Below are 15,457 nucleotides of genomic sequence, written 5' to 3' on the forward strand. Positions count from 1 at the left end.
CAAATGGTCATCCCCGTCATTTATCATACCAAAGGCCGACCCTACTGTTCTCCCTCGTTGGGTCAACGATTTTCGTCGCCTCAATTTGAATACTATTCCGGACAATCACCCGCTTCCACGGATTGATGAAATTTTAAAAGACTGTGCATCGGGTAAATTTTTTGGGAAGATTGATATGACTAATGCCTTCTTTCAGACCCGAGTTCACCCGGACGACATGAAATACCTCGCTGTACACACCCCGTTTGGCAAGTATGAATGGACTGTCATGCCCATGGGTGTACGCAACGCACCCGCCGTACACCAACGACGAATGACGTCGGCACTTCGCCATTTAATAGGCAAAATTTGCCACGTATATCTTGATGATATTATCATCTGGTCACAAACACTGAAAGAACACGAGACTAACATTCGTCTAGTTCTACAAGCACTCAAAAATGCCCATCTGTATTGTTCGCTCAAGAAAACAACCCTGTTCTGCACGGAACTCGACTTTCTCGGCCACCATATCTCCCGTCGGGGCATCGAGGTAGACGACTCCAAAGTCGCTCGTGTCTTAGATTGGCCTCGACCCCAAAAGGCGTCCGACGTTCGGGCCTTTTTGGGTATGGTTCGATATCTCTCTAATCACTTACCGCAGGTCGCCACATACACTCGTGTACTGGCTTTGCTAACAACTAAGGCTGCCAAACTCCGGTTCCCTTCATGGTCGAGCGAACACGAAGCTGCTTTCGATGCCATTAAGAAACTGGTGACAAGTCCACAATGTCTCACGTGCATCAATCACGACAACCCGGGCAAGAACAAAATTTTCGTGATGTGCGATGCATCGGATTATGCAACGGGCGCTATGTTGTCGTGGGGTGAAACTCGCGAAGACGCACGACCTGTTGCATTCGAATCCACTCAGCTGCGTGGCGCGGAGCTGAACTATCCTGTTCACGAAAAAGAATTGTTAGCGATAATACGGGCATTGAAGAAATGGCGCTGCGAGCTTTTGGGTATGCACGTGAACATCTATACTGATCATCGGACTTTACAGAACTTCACAACCCAGCGTGATCTCTCGAGACGACAAATGCGCTGGGCAGAATATTTATCTCAGTATGATTTCGATATTCATTATATTAAAGGAGAAGACAATGGTGCTGCTGATGCTCTTTCCCGCCGTACAGACACCATATCAAACAAACAGCTGACCGCCGCGATTCTTTCCATTCATGCAAACAAGAATGTGCACGAACGAATCCTCGCAGGGTACGCAACAGACCCTTGGTGTGTCAAACTGAATGATCTCCTAGGTTCGTTACCTGGACTGTCACGGGACGCTGAAGGATTATTCTACATTGCCGAACGCCTCGTGATTCCACGCGTTGACAACTTACGCGAAGAACTGTTTCATGCAGCTCACGACTCAGCAGGTCACTTCGGTGCAGACAAGTCCTACAACCTCCTTCGTGCTTCGTACTACTGGCCACATATGCGAAAGGACTTAGTCGAGTCATACATTCCGTCATGCTCCCAGTGTATGAGGAATAAGTCCAAAACTACATCAACCGCCGGTCCGCTGCATCCTCTACCCGTCCCGGACGCTCGTGGAGATTCTGTCGCCGTGGACTTTATTGGACCGTTGCCAGAGGATTCGGGCTTCAACATGTTGATTTCAATGACAGACCGACTTAACTCTGACGTCCGACTCGTCCCGTGCAGAGATACCATTACTGCAGAGCACTTCGCCACGCTGTTTTTCGATCATTGGTACTGTGAAAACGGCTTACCAAAAGATATCATCTCAGATCGCGATAAGATTTTTCTGTCTACGTTTTGGCGCACCTTACACAAACTAACTGGCATTAAACTTAAGATGTCATCCTCTTACCACCCCGAAACGGACGGCACTAGCGAACGAACGAACAAGACAGTCAATCAATGTCTACGTTATCACGTTGGGAGGAATCAGAAGGGTTGGGTCAAAGCCTTACCACGTGTACGTTTTCATATTATGAATACGGTCAACGCAAGCACTGGTTTTTCTCCCTTCCAGCTTCACCTCGGACGTTCACCACGTATGCTTCCCCCCCTATCGTCGTCACCTCCTGCGTCTAACGACCTACACGAACACAACGTGCACGCCTTCCTTTCAAGACTCGCGAACGACGTACTAGAAGCGCAGGACAACCTCTTAGCTGCAAAAGCATCTCAAGCTTCACATGTAAACAACACTCGCGCAAAAACACTTGTACTGCACGCTGGGGATCGCGTAATGTTAGCCACAAGACATCGTCGCCGGGAGTATATGCAAAAAGGCGATAAAAGAGTTGCTAAATTCATGCCTCGTTACGATGGTCCCTACACTATCCTCGACGCCCACACGGAGACATCTACATACACCTTGGATCTTCCCAATTCGCCCAACATATTTCCCACTTTCCACGTCAGCCAGCTTTGCAAATACCAACCAAACGATCCCGTGTTATTCCCCTCGCGTGAACAACCAAAACCTGGCCCTGTTGTTACAGAAGACGGTCAACTGGAGAATTTCATAGACCGCATATTGGATGAACGAAAAAGAGGTCGAGGGACGCAGTATCTGGTGCGGTGGGTCGGTTTTGATGAAGCGGACGATGAATGGCTACCTCGCCGAGATTTGGAGGATTGCGAGGCGCTGGACGAGTGGGAGAAGAAAAAGCGATCAGAAAGATGATGGGAAGGGGTGTAAGCTCACGCTTACCACATGACGTAGACATCGCTCATGACGTAGGTGTTCTGTCTGGCGTCCTACTCACTGCTCGATGATTGGACACCTTACTGTATTATCGGCTATTTGGCTATAGGTTGCTTTTCCTATATATACGCCATAGTTTACGCTACTATACTTTAGCTCCTCACCGTCCCGTCAATCATACGCTTTTCCTCGTACCGTTTGTCTGTCTAGTGTTCGCCGTCGCTGTGACGGTGTTCCACTCGCCGAAGTGTGAAAGTCCGATATGTCCTCCTCACTTTCCTTATTTACTCGAGCAGACGACTTGAAAGCGATACGCAGTGGCAGAAAGAGGTGTGCGATTTGGCTAAACAACTAGCACAGGCCTTGATTTCAGTCACTGTCGTTACCTCGTGTAGTTTTGAGACGAGCCGAATAAGCACGTGACTCGGCCAGGCGAGGTTCACTTTGCGCATGTGGAACAGATTTTTCGCCTTGTGCTCAATGAGAGCTAGAACATAGATGTTCCGAGCCGTTGAACTGTAGGTTATGCCCGTTGAAGCAGGGTAAGTGTCAATACCCATTCCCGCGTGAGATTTTTCATGGTCCGTTTGTGTTCTCATTGATGCCATGTATCTCTTGGTGTGTGCATTTTCTGAGGGCTTGCATGCATGTTTGGTGCGTGGTGCGCCATCGGTGCTGCTGAAGATGTTGCAGCGACAAGGAAAGCGGGTTCAGTTGTTTGGGCCTGCTGTTGGATGTTGCGCCTGTAAAGGCGGGCCGATGCAACCTAGTGCCTACCGGCAGCGATTTTGTGCTCTGGCGAATGGTGCAGCCTGTCAGAGACAGAAACGGGTGCGCGCTGGAGAACGGCTTTTATCGGAATGTGTGAGCAATGGAGAAGCGTACCTTTTGTGGTGCCTTTGAGAGCGGGTTTGGTCGCATGATGGGATTTGAATGGCTTGTTTTCTGCAGTAGGATTAGACGAGAGCTGAAGAAAGGTTGGATGGATAGACCTGTTTGAGGGTTGATTTATCATCGTGAAGGGCGCGAATCCCTGCAAAGAGGCCCTTCTTGAGCAGAGGGCTGACAGATCGCCTATCTCGCGGCGGATGTGATATCGCTCACGCCCAGAGGGTAAAGAGCAGATCTCTCAAGAATGGCTCAACTTGAAATTCAATATACGGCAGACATCCATCAGCGTGTACTTGGTGTGTACTTTCGTAACGTTGAAATCCCGAATTCCGTTGTGTTACTGAGTCACGGGTCGGAAGCAAGTTTTCTAGACCGGCAAGGTTTGCGTGACAAAGTACCAGGACGGGATAACAGAGCACTTACCTACAAACAGTAACTTCATCCACGACTGAGAGCAACGGCTCAATATTGTTCAAATCAACTTTGCTCAGGGGTGCACCCGTCTACCACCGGCGTATGGAAAGATGAAACTCGTCCTACCAGGTTCAATTTCCGCAACATAGGAAGAGGAAGTCGACTGAACATTCAAGATCCAATAAAGAGACGCGGAGGGGAGGGTCGTTGGTTCAAGGCAAGCATGTGTCCACCACGATGGTCTCCAGACTAGGAAAAATTAGAGAGCATTTCTCGCAGGAAAGCGGCCTGGATGTGGAAATGACGTACATAGATGTAAATTATTACAGGTAGACATATGCGCGCCGATTTGGACGTTTTCGCAGCAACAGCAAGCATTGATGCAAAGGCGAGAAAGCCACGGTGTGTAGAATCTGCGGGCGTCTGACCAGTAACGGTCCAGGGTTCTCAACCGAGGTGTGTCAAGATTGCGACTGGAGGCACATAGGTGACATAGTAACCGTTTCCTAACGCCTCCTCTCAGAAAGGAGGATATCAAGAAGTCGAGAATCTGCTTCCGAGCTATCCAACTCTGAGCAATGTCCGCATTTGTTTTCAATGCGAAGGGTGAGTGGTTGACTAGCAGAGCGGGCAAGCCAGCACTTGAGGAGATATGAAAGAGATGGATCCGATGATTGAACTTGTCCGGGAAGCATGACTTGGAAGCACGATCAGACGCGTGGCTTTGAATATGTAACGACTCGCCAAAGGCCGCACACCCAGGGGAGGGTTGGCAAGATTGGCTGAAATGGTAACAGATCCAAATAAAAAGATACTGGGATAGTCTGATACGTCGCCAACGATGAGCGAAAATATTTGTTGTAGAAGTTCCACCGGCAGCCGATGGATGATAGGTTCTTTCGCGTTGAAGGGAGAGACATATGAGCACGAGACGAACAATGCATGGATCGTGCACAGGAGCACTTTCTTGCACTTCTTGCTGAATGCTTTGGGCGTGGCCAGCGTCTTGTTTATGCTTGCCCCATGCTCGCCATCGCTGAGCTCTTCTCTTAACCCGAAAGTTCAAATGAGGCGTTGGCTATGCCACAGCCTAGGTGAAGAAGCATGCGAGTTTGTATACGAAGCATCATCGTTGACAGTACTAGTATGTACAAGCTCTAGCTGGCCAAGGGACAAAGTTGAAGCCAACCGTGACTACATAGAAGACGGCACCGTGACAACCATGATTTCCATTTATATTATGTAGAAAATTAGACAAGGAAATGGCTACTACGTTCAACCACACACCAATTTAACGACTGGAGCCGGGGTACACAGGTATTTTTTGTAGTGATCGCAGATGTTTTAAGCGTAATGTTTTCGTTTTGCCGCTCCTCCATTGGCGATTAACTGCGGCGAAGGCAGGCGATTAACACGTCCACCTGGCTGCTCGACTTCCGTAGGAGGGGCAGCTGCTCCATTTTCATAGCCTTTTGCACCCGCTCTGTCCTCATCTGATCCTCCTCGCCTTCTTCGTTCTTTTGGCCATTCGGGCGAGATCTCCCTCCAGTACGCGAAGTATCATAGTCTCTAATCGCACATGTCGCCCCTTCTCGGCGCGCACGACATCCCTCACGTCCTTCGCCTGCTCTATGATTCCTGTCGAAGGCCCAGCAGTTGAGGGACTCTCTCCCCTTAATCTCGACTTCTTTCTTGGAGGCTCTTCGCTGTTTTCGTCTTGACTGAATGATTGTCAGGACTGATTATAGCGAACATGAAGCAAGGAACGTACATTATCGGAACAGCCTCGTAGAGTTTTACCAACTCTCTGATGATCACCACGCTCTTCAAGTTCGATTTCACTTTGTGCTCCTGATTCCATATCAGCGACCACCATTCAGGACAAGGAACGCAAGAAAATATACCTTGGCTAGCTTTTGGAGCTCTGCGCGGGAGAGCTTGCGAAGTGTGGCTTCATCCATGGCTGGGATTTGGTTGTTGTGTGAGTGATGTGCGTGAGAGAAGGGTGCTTCGTTCGTTTTATGCGTTGTGGTTTTTAATGCACAGGTAGTCGTCTGATGAAGGGTATGGTACTGGATCAAGTTTGGGATCTACTTTAGGAGGTCGGAAATAAATGATAAGGAATTGTGGCACTTTCGGGTGTGTGATGTGGCTTGTGTGGTGCGTCCACAACTTAAATCCACGATGTAAATTATATATGCTTACAACGCTACAATCAAATAAAAAAAAACATGTGGAATAGAACCACAACAAAAATCACCGTCTCAGTCTCTGTCAAACTATTGAGATCGCTATTTTCTAGCACATTTCGTGAACGAAGGACCGATATCTACATCAATACTTGCTTCGCTGTGGAACTACTCAGGCATGAAGTGAAGATTGAATGCATGACATTTGCTTGTTCACGTTTTTTTCTTCCGCCTCCACGGGTGTGCTGGGAGAACACGGGTTTCAACGCGCAGTCTGCGAGGACTGTAACACGAGACACTGTGTCCTTTGAGAATGGCATCGGTTGCGATCAAGTAGGGAAGGACCGACAAACAATGAACCTGTAATTTAGCAGGCCCGTCGTACCCTGTGTTCCGCTCAGCACGTGAAGCGAAGGACTATCCTCTTGTGCTGGTGTTACAATAATCCGTTCAGGAAACAGTGGCTTGCAGGGTTTGCTGGCTTCTTGACGTGTGGGACACCCTCGACAAAGATCGTCTGATGCGCGTGCCGATTGATACCTTACAAGATAGGATAAGACGTTCCACGCAATCTCACCATGTAATAATTAGTTACAAGAACACCGGCAACACTATAATACTGGGGCTTTTGTAGGCTTTCTGTAATTAAGACAAGTGATAATAAGTAAGGAAAAATGTTTGGCGAAGGTTCGTTCGGCGCGACATTCTGGAGCCAAGAAGATGAGGAATAATTGGATGGGGAAAGATCAAACGAAGGAAGGTGAGAACATATGGATACTAATAGACTTCACGTTGGTGGCAGATTGCCTCGCAAACGCTACATAAATTAGGTAGTTGGATAACATCATGACTGCTGTGAGGTGGGACGACGACAACAACAACCAAATAAAAATGCACAGCGGCTCACTTCTTCGTGAACATTTGTCTCCCATCCCACCAGTGGGCTCCTGTGTTTATGTTCGCAGTCCTTGAGACGCTGGTATCCCCGCAGCAAGTCCACCCGATGGCGTTGAACTGTTAGCCCCATTGCCCCTTATGCGTCGCATAGCTGCTCTCTCTTTATCAATGTAAGGCGAGAACGAGTGCAGGAATAAAATATACCAACATATTTCGCCTGCGAGCCTTTGCTACTGGCCCCCTGTTGGAAGACCGGGCGGCGGGTAACACGAATCTCATGAGACGAATGAGCCAAGTGTGAGGTTTTTCACAAATGATGTACACGCAACTCTCCGTTGCTCGGCATATTTCTGATAAAAAGTGAGATACGAGTACAAAGAGAAACACATATGACCGACCTTCTTCGCGTCGGGCTGCTGCCATGCATTGACATCATCCCCGATCTGAAGCCCGCTCAAAAAAGAGACACCGAAAAAACATAAGTACACTCACAGATCCATCGCCGTTGTGTTTGAGCGCTGCCTCGAAGCTCCACATATATATGTGCATCTACTCCAGTACTAACATTATATTTTCCGTCACGGGAAATGGCGAGAGCAAAAAGTTTGTAGTCGTGCATGCGGCATCAGTGGTTTTCCGACTGATTCGTTGGGATTGAGGTCCCAGATGCGAACTGGACAGTCTGCTCCATATGGCTTTTGGAGTGAGCCTCGATGGTGCACTCCCGGGGCCCGGCATCAAGCTCCCTGCTGATGAGACGTGCCATTCGCATCCAGCAATGAGGTGTTCGGAATAATCTATGCTTTAAATAAGTTCTTCGCCGCTAGCGGTGCATTCTTTGCTCACCTAGTCGCACTCCTGGTAAAGGTCGATTCCATGAAGACATTGTGAGGGAGTCGTCTTGGTATACTGACCTACCATCCGGCATCTTAAACTCCTCCCATTCAGGAGGTAATGAATTATTCCCACCTGCCTCTTGTTTAGTCAGTGAGTGCTATCACACGCGGTTTCTCCCTTCCCAAAGTGCGTCCTGGCGGCGATTATGTGCACCATAGGGTGGTGGATCCTTCTCCCTCGTTGCTCTTTGTTTTCCGTCTCTCCATTTTGCTGATATGCTTGACTCAGCCTCGTCGCGCGGCACGACGCTGATTGAGATATCGCCAGCTGGACGGTGAGTTAATGCAAAAAATTCAATACTCGAGGGTGACAAGAGATGGCTGGTAAGTGCTAAGAGACCCACTGAGTAGTTATCGTCGCATGCTGTTATATATTAGCAGGCGGCCGGCTCACATGTCTTGGCAGTTCCAAACATGTTTTGTATTCACAGCGTCAATCGATGTACCCGCATGAACTGTCATAGACACGAAGGCAAGGTCAATTCCGGGATGCCGGACCATCACACACTAAACAGCCAAAGGATTGGTAGGCGATCCGGAGTCATTGGTAGTATGGGAGGACGCTAAAACTAGATGATCACTTGTACTTGGCAAGAAGGGCCATGCATCCATCCCATCAGTAGATCGAGCTCCAGGAGGATATGATGATCGGGAGGAGTAACGCCGCCCTCGAGTTGACGGTAAGATGACGAGTTGCCGGTTGAGAATATCTCCGTGTTGTCCATGGATCGCCGAATCACGTCCAGCAACACCACAGATTCCATCCACCACGATGGTCCCTAGACGATGAAAAATCATTTAAATGGGACCAGCAACACTCCAAGAATGAGGGGCTGACTACCAGAGCGTGCAATCCAACACTTGAAGGAGATGCGGAAGAAATCGCTTCAATGATCGAAGTCGTCCAGGAGCACGACCTGGATGTGCAACCAGATCCTTGCCGTTGAATACGCAATGACTCGCCAAAGGTGACGCACCCTGGTAGAGGCTAGGGGAGGGTTGACAACATTGACTGAAATGGCATTGGTAGCCTATCTCCACATGAGAAAATACTGGCCATGGGACAGTGCTAGTCTGACTCGGACATGTCGACAACAATGAGCAAGAATACTTGTTGTAGAAGTTCCACTGGCAGCCGATAGATGATAGGTTCTTTCACGTTGACAGGTGACGTATGAGAGCGAGACAAAAAATATTGATGGATGGATCGTGCGCAGGAACAGTACTCTCGAGTCTCCAATGTCCATTATGTGAACTTATGAAAATTCTGAATTTATGAATGAGTACGCTCGTACAACCAACACGTGACCTTTGCATGACCAATCCTTCACAGTGAGACGAAATTTCGAACGAGTTGAATTCTCAAGGAGGTCATTGGAAGTACAAATACGAGCAGATTGCATTGATTGGTACAAATAGATAATACTACAGATAAATTCGCTTGTACGTAGCTGAAGAATGTATTTTGAATTCTCCACCAAGAAATTTGGTCGTTCACATCAAAACGGCCATGGCACAACAAAACCCATTACTGCTGTAACGGAAATCAGCTGTAACCAATAAGATGTTTGTACATTTTTTTCGAACGTTCAGAATCATAACCTCTGGAATCTGATCACCCAAGTCTCGGGTGGCTCTCCACCACCCGGAATGAGTCTACTCCTCGCAAACGCCTCATCCTTAACAAGCCCCATGAAGGCAACTCTAGATCCAAGCCAGTCGACGCGGAGCAGCGGCGACTCACGCTGCACAGGCCTGTGATTCGACGCATAAGTGCCAAGTGTAAACCTCACAGTAGGCCTGGTTCGTGCCGCAGAATTCGAGCTCCCTCGCAACGCAAGGCGACGACCACGTGCTCTAATAAGACTTGCACGTTTATTATATCCAGTGGTGGCCCACTCAGCATCTGTGAGTGGGAGCTGCAATGCAGCATGCAGGGTAGCGAGAACGTCAAGACACGACACGACCTCATCTTCGACACTAGGGTCTGGACCGATGTCAAACGCCCAGGGAAAGTTTGGGCTGATGAGACGTATATGTCTAGGCCGTTCTGGCGTAAGTGGGACGCGGAGTAGCTCATGCCCGCAGCCTGCATATGGAGATGACGATGGAAAGCCGAGAGATGTAGGTGGGAAGCGCAGGTCGTAAGTTAGTGACATGGACGGCGTTGCGAGAAATGGGTGGGGGTAGGCTAGTAAGAGGTATGAGGAACGATTGCGGTCATAAGTTGTGTCTATAACATACCCTTTTGAATTTCGTTAACGTTTGATGTCATCGTTCGTAGTGCGGAGTGGTCGTCTGGAAAGATATTTGAATGCCTTGCAAATTAGTCAAACAAGACACTTACATAGTATGAGCCGCGTGTTCGTCGTAGAGCGCATCTCAGAAGTGCCTTGGAGAGATGGAGAATGGGTGCCGCCTGCATCAGCCATGTCAGAGTATAATGACAAGATGCGACAATAAAGAACCTACCGTTCCATGCCAACGAACCGGAGAATTCACGGCGTTGAGAGCCAACGGGACCCATTATATCTGTGCATGCTAACAGAACATATTAAGCATGAATGTAGAACAAAGGAAAAGGTGATTACCTTGCGGCCAAAAGTTTGTGCGGGGGCGAGCGTCACACTGGGGATGAACAGAACGAGGTTCTAACAACAGCTAAGCAGAGAGCTGTAGAACAAGAATAAAAGCTCACGGGTATGGGCGGCGTTAGCCTCATGCAGACGGTGCAATGGAACATCAATTGCAAGAGAAACGTGCCGTGTAGTAGACGAAGGTGAAGCAACTTGGGGAAGCTCCAGTGAGGGGTGGGGCCACCCTTCATAGCGAGCATCATGCAAGGCTGGACGTGGGATAGTTGGATTAGAGGTAGGCCAATGGTATTGCCAGGGGGGACGAGTCGTAGAAAACATGTGGAAGGTGACGTTGGTGCCCGACGGGGAAGATATCAGCAAGTATCTGGGTCTGGGTGAACACGTATGAGAGGAGGTTTATATAGTAGTATGACCTGTCAGATTAAGTTTGTCTCTAAGAGGGAGGGGCTTACAGAAAGGTCTCTGAGCGCAAATAGACACCTTGATCTGTACCAAGCCATTGATCTGGCTCTGAAATATGTCTTTACTTGGGAGGACGTTGCTCTGCGAATACCAATTGTGTGGTACCGGTAGATCAAAGAGTCGTAGCCATATTAAGAAGTCAAGATGGGCTTACCAACTGGTCGGTCTAGTCACGTGTTAGAACTATGTAAATAACTGAAGTCCGATTCTGCACCACATTTAGAAGTCCTTGATCTCTTGGATCATGATGGGAGGACCTCACTCGCTGGGTACGCGGTTTGTTAGCGTCATGCCTGAGTTGAGGGCATCAGCTGCACTGGCTATGTCGCCAACACCACACGAAGACATCATGACTCGCGGCGAGTGCCCCACATTCCGTGGCTTCCATTCCTTGTTCGGATTTCGACATCCGAGTCTCTAGTCGAGGGAAGACCCACAAAGTCGGTGCAGGGGAGCAGATCCGAGTCAGCCACTGGATGAACTGTGCACACAACTGCAGAGAAAAACGGAGAGAAATCTCCGTTTTTGTGTCCGACATTACCGTACGACCAATGGCACCGTTTGTGTCTGACATTACTGTACGACCAGTGGCACCGTGCACGATCTCCAATTATGTACGGCGCTCTCCTTCGCCGTAACGCCCCGGGAGACACGCCATTGCAGTGTGCGCAAAGCACTGAAGGCGTATAAAAATAAGTAGATCGTCCTAATACTTACGCCACCCATGATGCATGATACATGACTCATCACCTCTCTTCGCGACTCGCTCCGGAGGACTCGGGGTGCGCTGAACGTCGATCGAGCCCTACACCTGATGAACTGGTGCCTTGAATTTCCACGTGGAACTTCCAACTGCACCCAGATATATGATTCTTACGATCTCACCAAGTATGTTGACACATCTATTTACAGCCTCAATTGCACCGGGGTCCGGGGTATGATATACAGAACCGGGGAATCGGAATGCAAGTACAAGTTGTTTGCCCCTTCGAGGTAATTTACTCAGGCACCTGTCAACACTGCCAGTAGTGTGGTTGGTAAGTCGCTAGGTCTGTGTTTCTGTGCTTGCACGTGGCTGTTCTCCTGCTAGGTCTAGATCTGTGGTTCTGCGCTGGGAGTCCTATCGCTGGTACTGGATCGACATGCTGTAGGTCGATATATCTCCTGAAAACACGACCACCTGGCACCAACTCAATTTTCAGATGGCTTCTTACCTCCGCGTTGGCTTTGGCTCACTGACAGCCGAGGCTTTTCAGTGAACCAAGGTACCGCATGTCATAGGCAGATCGTCATCTGGATTCTACTAATAGTCACTTCTCCTTAGCATGTTCAACCATTGTACCTCCATGTAATTGCTGCAATGCGATTGGCGCATGAGTCTCCGTATCTACCGTGCACACGTTAGGGTTCATGACCTCGCAAAGGGACAAGGTCTAATCTCATTATGCGTGTATGTTCCCTCGCTTAGTCACGGAAAACAGACGAGCTCGAGGAGAAGGGAATCGGAGCCGCGCTAATCCTCCCATCAAGATGGAAAGATCTATGTGGCATAGACCACGAAAGGACGTGAGAGAATCAAGAATGATTGCATGCAGGGATCATTGTTATTGTGTGTTGTCCGCAGCAAAGATTCTCAAGCTTCTTCCTCTTGTCCGCGTCATCAGGAGCTCTTGCACGACTTACACCTGATCAAAACGTAAGTTGCGACATATATTTTATACAATTCACAAATGTAGATTAAAAAAATAGCTAGGAATAACATTTTTGTACATTTTCTTCGGACCCTCAGAGTCATAATCTCTGGAACCGCACCACCCACTTCTCTGGGCGCTCCCCACCACCTGGAATGAGGCTGCTCCTCGCAAACGCCTCATCCTTGACAAGCCCCATGAACGCAACATTGGATCCAAGCCAGTCGACACGGAGCAGTGGCGGCTCACGCTGCACAAGCCTATGGTTTGGCGCATAAGCGCCAGGTGCGAATCTCACTGTGGGTCCAGTGCGTGACACATAATCTGAGCTCCCGTGAAATGCAGGTTGCATCCTTGTACGACGATTGCGTGCTCTGAGAAGACTCGCACGTTTATGGTCTCCTGCAGTGGCCCACTCAGCGTCCGTGAGCGGGCGCTGCAATGCAGCATACAAGGTAACGAGAACGTCAAGACACGTCACGATTTCTTCTCCGGCACTGGTGCCGATGTTAAACGCCCAGGGAAATTCCGGACTAATGAGCAGTATCTGCGTGGGCCTTTCTGGCGTCAGTGGGACGCGGAGTAACTCATAGCTAGAGCCTGCAAATAGAGATGATGATTGAAAACGAAGAGAGGTGGGCGGGTAGCGCAGGTCATATGTAAATGACACAGATGGTAGAGCGAGAAATGGATGAAGGGAGGCTGATGGGAGGCATAAGATTAATCCAAATCACAAGTTGCGTCTGAGTCGTACCATTTGGGGTGTCGTTGACTTTTAATGGCATCGCTCGTCGTCCAGAATGATCATCTAGATATACACTTGAACATCTTGAAAGTTAGTCAAATGAAGATGGACACGTACATATGAGCAATGCATTCTCTGCATTATGCTGAGTTATGGTGTGCATCTCAGAAGGGCCATGAAGAGATTGAGCGCGGGCGGCACCTTTATCATCCAAGTCAGATCGTACAATGACCTAACCCGATTGTGACAGAGAACCTACCACTCCATGTCCATGAGTTAGGGACGTTGCGGCTTTGAGAATCAACAGGACCCGTCATATCAGCGGATGCTTCAAACCGAATTAAGCTTGAAAGTGGAACCATAGAAAAAGGAAATCACCTTGCGCCCCCGCATTTATGCTGGGGTGAGTTGCATAGGGATGAAGTTCTAGTAGCGAGTGAGCATTGAGAGCCTAAATGGAACTAGAGTTGAACTACGGGCATGGGCAGCGGTGACCTCATAGGGACGCGAGGGGGCATCGATAACACGGGGAAGTTGTATTGGGGGACGGGGCCACCCTGCGTAGCGAGCATTGTGCAAAGCTGGAGGTGAGATTGGATTAGGGGAAACATGCTGGCACTGCCAGGGGGGACGAGCTGTATAAAACATGGGGAGAAGGTGATGGGTGTAAGAAGACTTGGGACGGTCGAGGCATTATGGTGAGGAGGGATTATATACGTTTGGATGACCTGCATAGCTCAGAATGCGTTCGACAGAACTGAGAAGAGATATTTTTGGCAGTATTCTGGGCATCATTCCCCCGTACTGTGACACAATAGTTCCCACCATCATGACCGGACTCTGGAATCCGGATAACTAGCCTACGATTTAGGATGTCCGATTTTGGACACTAGCAATGATAGCTGAGCATTTCCAAATCATCACAACAAACACACCGGAAGATGAGATATCAATGGATGGCGGAACGTTACTTGTCCAGACATTGACGTGTAAAAAATGGACGTGGTGTTCAATTATACCGGGGTGCGATCAAGTTGACCTGCATGTTGGACCGCAATATCCATGTCAGTAAGTACTCACAACATACATCTGAACAAAAAACGTGCCTGTGCTAAATCTGGCGAGTGTGTATGTGTACCATGGAACAAGTCGTTGCTATGCTTCTGACTCACCTTACTTACTCAACCAAGCGCCGCTGAAGACGCTTCGGAACTAGCTGACATGATCCAGCAGAACTAGGGGCGACCCCTCGGCTTCCCAGCAAGAATCCGGTTCGTGGTCTTTCAGCTTCTTTCAACATCTTTACTTGGCAAAAGACAGGAAACCTTATATCTGGAAGTAGCAACGACACTTGTCAGAAACGACCGGGCATGCGGGCTCAGTCTGACAAACTGTTAGTTCCAACAGAGCTAGCTGATAGCATACACAAATCTTTTGCACTGCACGTCCCTGAGGTATTCAATGGATGGCCGAATACGTCGTAGCTGCCTAAACTTCTGGGCCGCACACATCCGGGGTCCACGCAAGCTTCAAAAGTTCAAATTTTGCGCTTGCTAAAACACTCGTCTTCTGTTCTGTGGAAGCTAGGGTCTCCAAGTTAAGGCAGGCTAGCAGTAAGCGCTCGCAGTACCCACGTGAACGCTGGAGATCAGCAAAGTAATTTAGTCTTGGCAGCAAAAGGAACTCGCGGAAGTTGACGTACGTCCCACGGTGCCGCTGGGTGCCGCTGGGGTGCAGGAACCGTCCTATGACATCTTCCGTTTCGCCGTTCCACGATTTCCAGAAACATCCTGAAACACGAAACCGGAGTTACTTGACTTCAACTGAGATAATCACAATGATTCCCTCTGGCCGCTATAGTACCTCCGCCGTGCGTCTTGATCAGTACGTGAGACTTGCGGCGAGAAGTGGGCTACTTGGCTGGTGGTTGTTTGAATCGAATCAGTA

The 15,457-nt window shown here is 48.9% G+C and overlaps 3 protein-coding genes across 3 annotated transcripts; all 3 read right to left on the reverse strand.

Annotated features, from left to right (window-relative positions):
* Nucleotides 1-5,239: 5,239 nt before the first annotated feature.
* DEU56DRAFT_806390 (uncharacterized protein) lies at nucleotides 5,240-6,251 on the reverse strand. Its single transcript, XM_041353337.1, has 3 exons — nucleotides 5,938-6,251; nucleotides 5,805-5,884; nucleotides 5,240-5,754 (listed from the first exon to the last, which is right to left on the reverse strand). Exons 1-3 carry the CDS (start codon nucleotides 5,992-5,994, stop codon nucleotides 5,523-5,525), a joined length of 369 nt encoding a protein of 122 aa, XP_041207921.1. The 5' UTR covers nucleotides 5,995-6,251; the 3' UTR covers nucleotides 5,240-5,522.
* A 3,160-nt stretch (nucleotides 6,252-9,411) lies between these two features.
* DEU56DRAFT_806397 (uncharacterized protein) lies at nucleotides 9,412-11,262 on the reverse strand. Its single transcript, XM_041353338.1, has 7 exons — nucleotides 11,065-11,262; nucleotides 10,714-10,982; nucleotides 10,607-10,666; nucleotides 10,488-10,556; nucleotides 10,363-10,434; nucleotides 10,260-10,313; nucleotides 9,412-10,206 (listed from the first exon to the last, which is right to left on the reverse strand). Exons 2-7 carry the CDS (start codon nucleotides 10,928-10,930, stop codon nucleotides 9,611-9,613), a joined length of 1,068 nt encoding a protein of 355 aa, XP_041207922.1. The 5' UTR covers nucleotides 10,931-10,982; nucleotides 11,065-11,262; the 3' UTR covers nucleotides 9,412-9,610.
* Nucleotides 11,263-12,804: 1,542 nt separating this feature from the next.
* Nucleotides 12,805-14,517, reverse strand: DEU56DRAFT_388107 (uncharacterized protein). The gene is made up of 6 exons (XM_041345962.1): nucleotides 13,987-14,517; nucleotides 13,889-13,936; nucleotides 13,770-13,838; nucleotides 13,628-13,711; nucleotides 13,520-13,573; nucleotides 12,805-13,467 (listed from the first exon to the last, which is right to left on the reverse strand). Exons 1-6 carry the CDS (start codon nucleotides 14,156-14,158, stop codon nucleotides 12,866-12,868), a joined length of 1,029 nt encoding a protein of 342 aa, XP_041207923.1. The 5' UTR covers nucleotides 14,159-14,517; the 3' UTR covers nucleotides 12,805-12,865.
* Between the last annotated feature and the right edge of the window lie 940 nt (nucleotides 14,518-15,457).

The sequence above is a fragment of the Suillus clintonianus genome (genome assembly GCF_016758775.1).
Source record: "Suillus clintonianus strain FC179 chromosome Unknown DEU56scaffold_40, whole genome shotgun sequence".
Taxonomy (NCBI): Eukaryota; Fungi; Basidiomycota; class Agaricomycetes; order Boletales; family Suillaceae; genus Suillus; species Suillus clintonianus.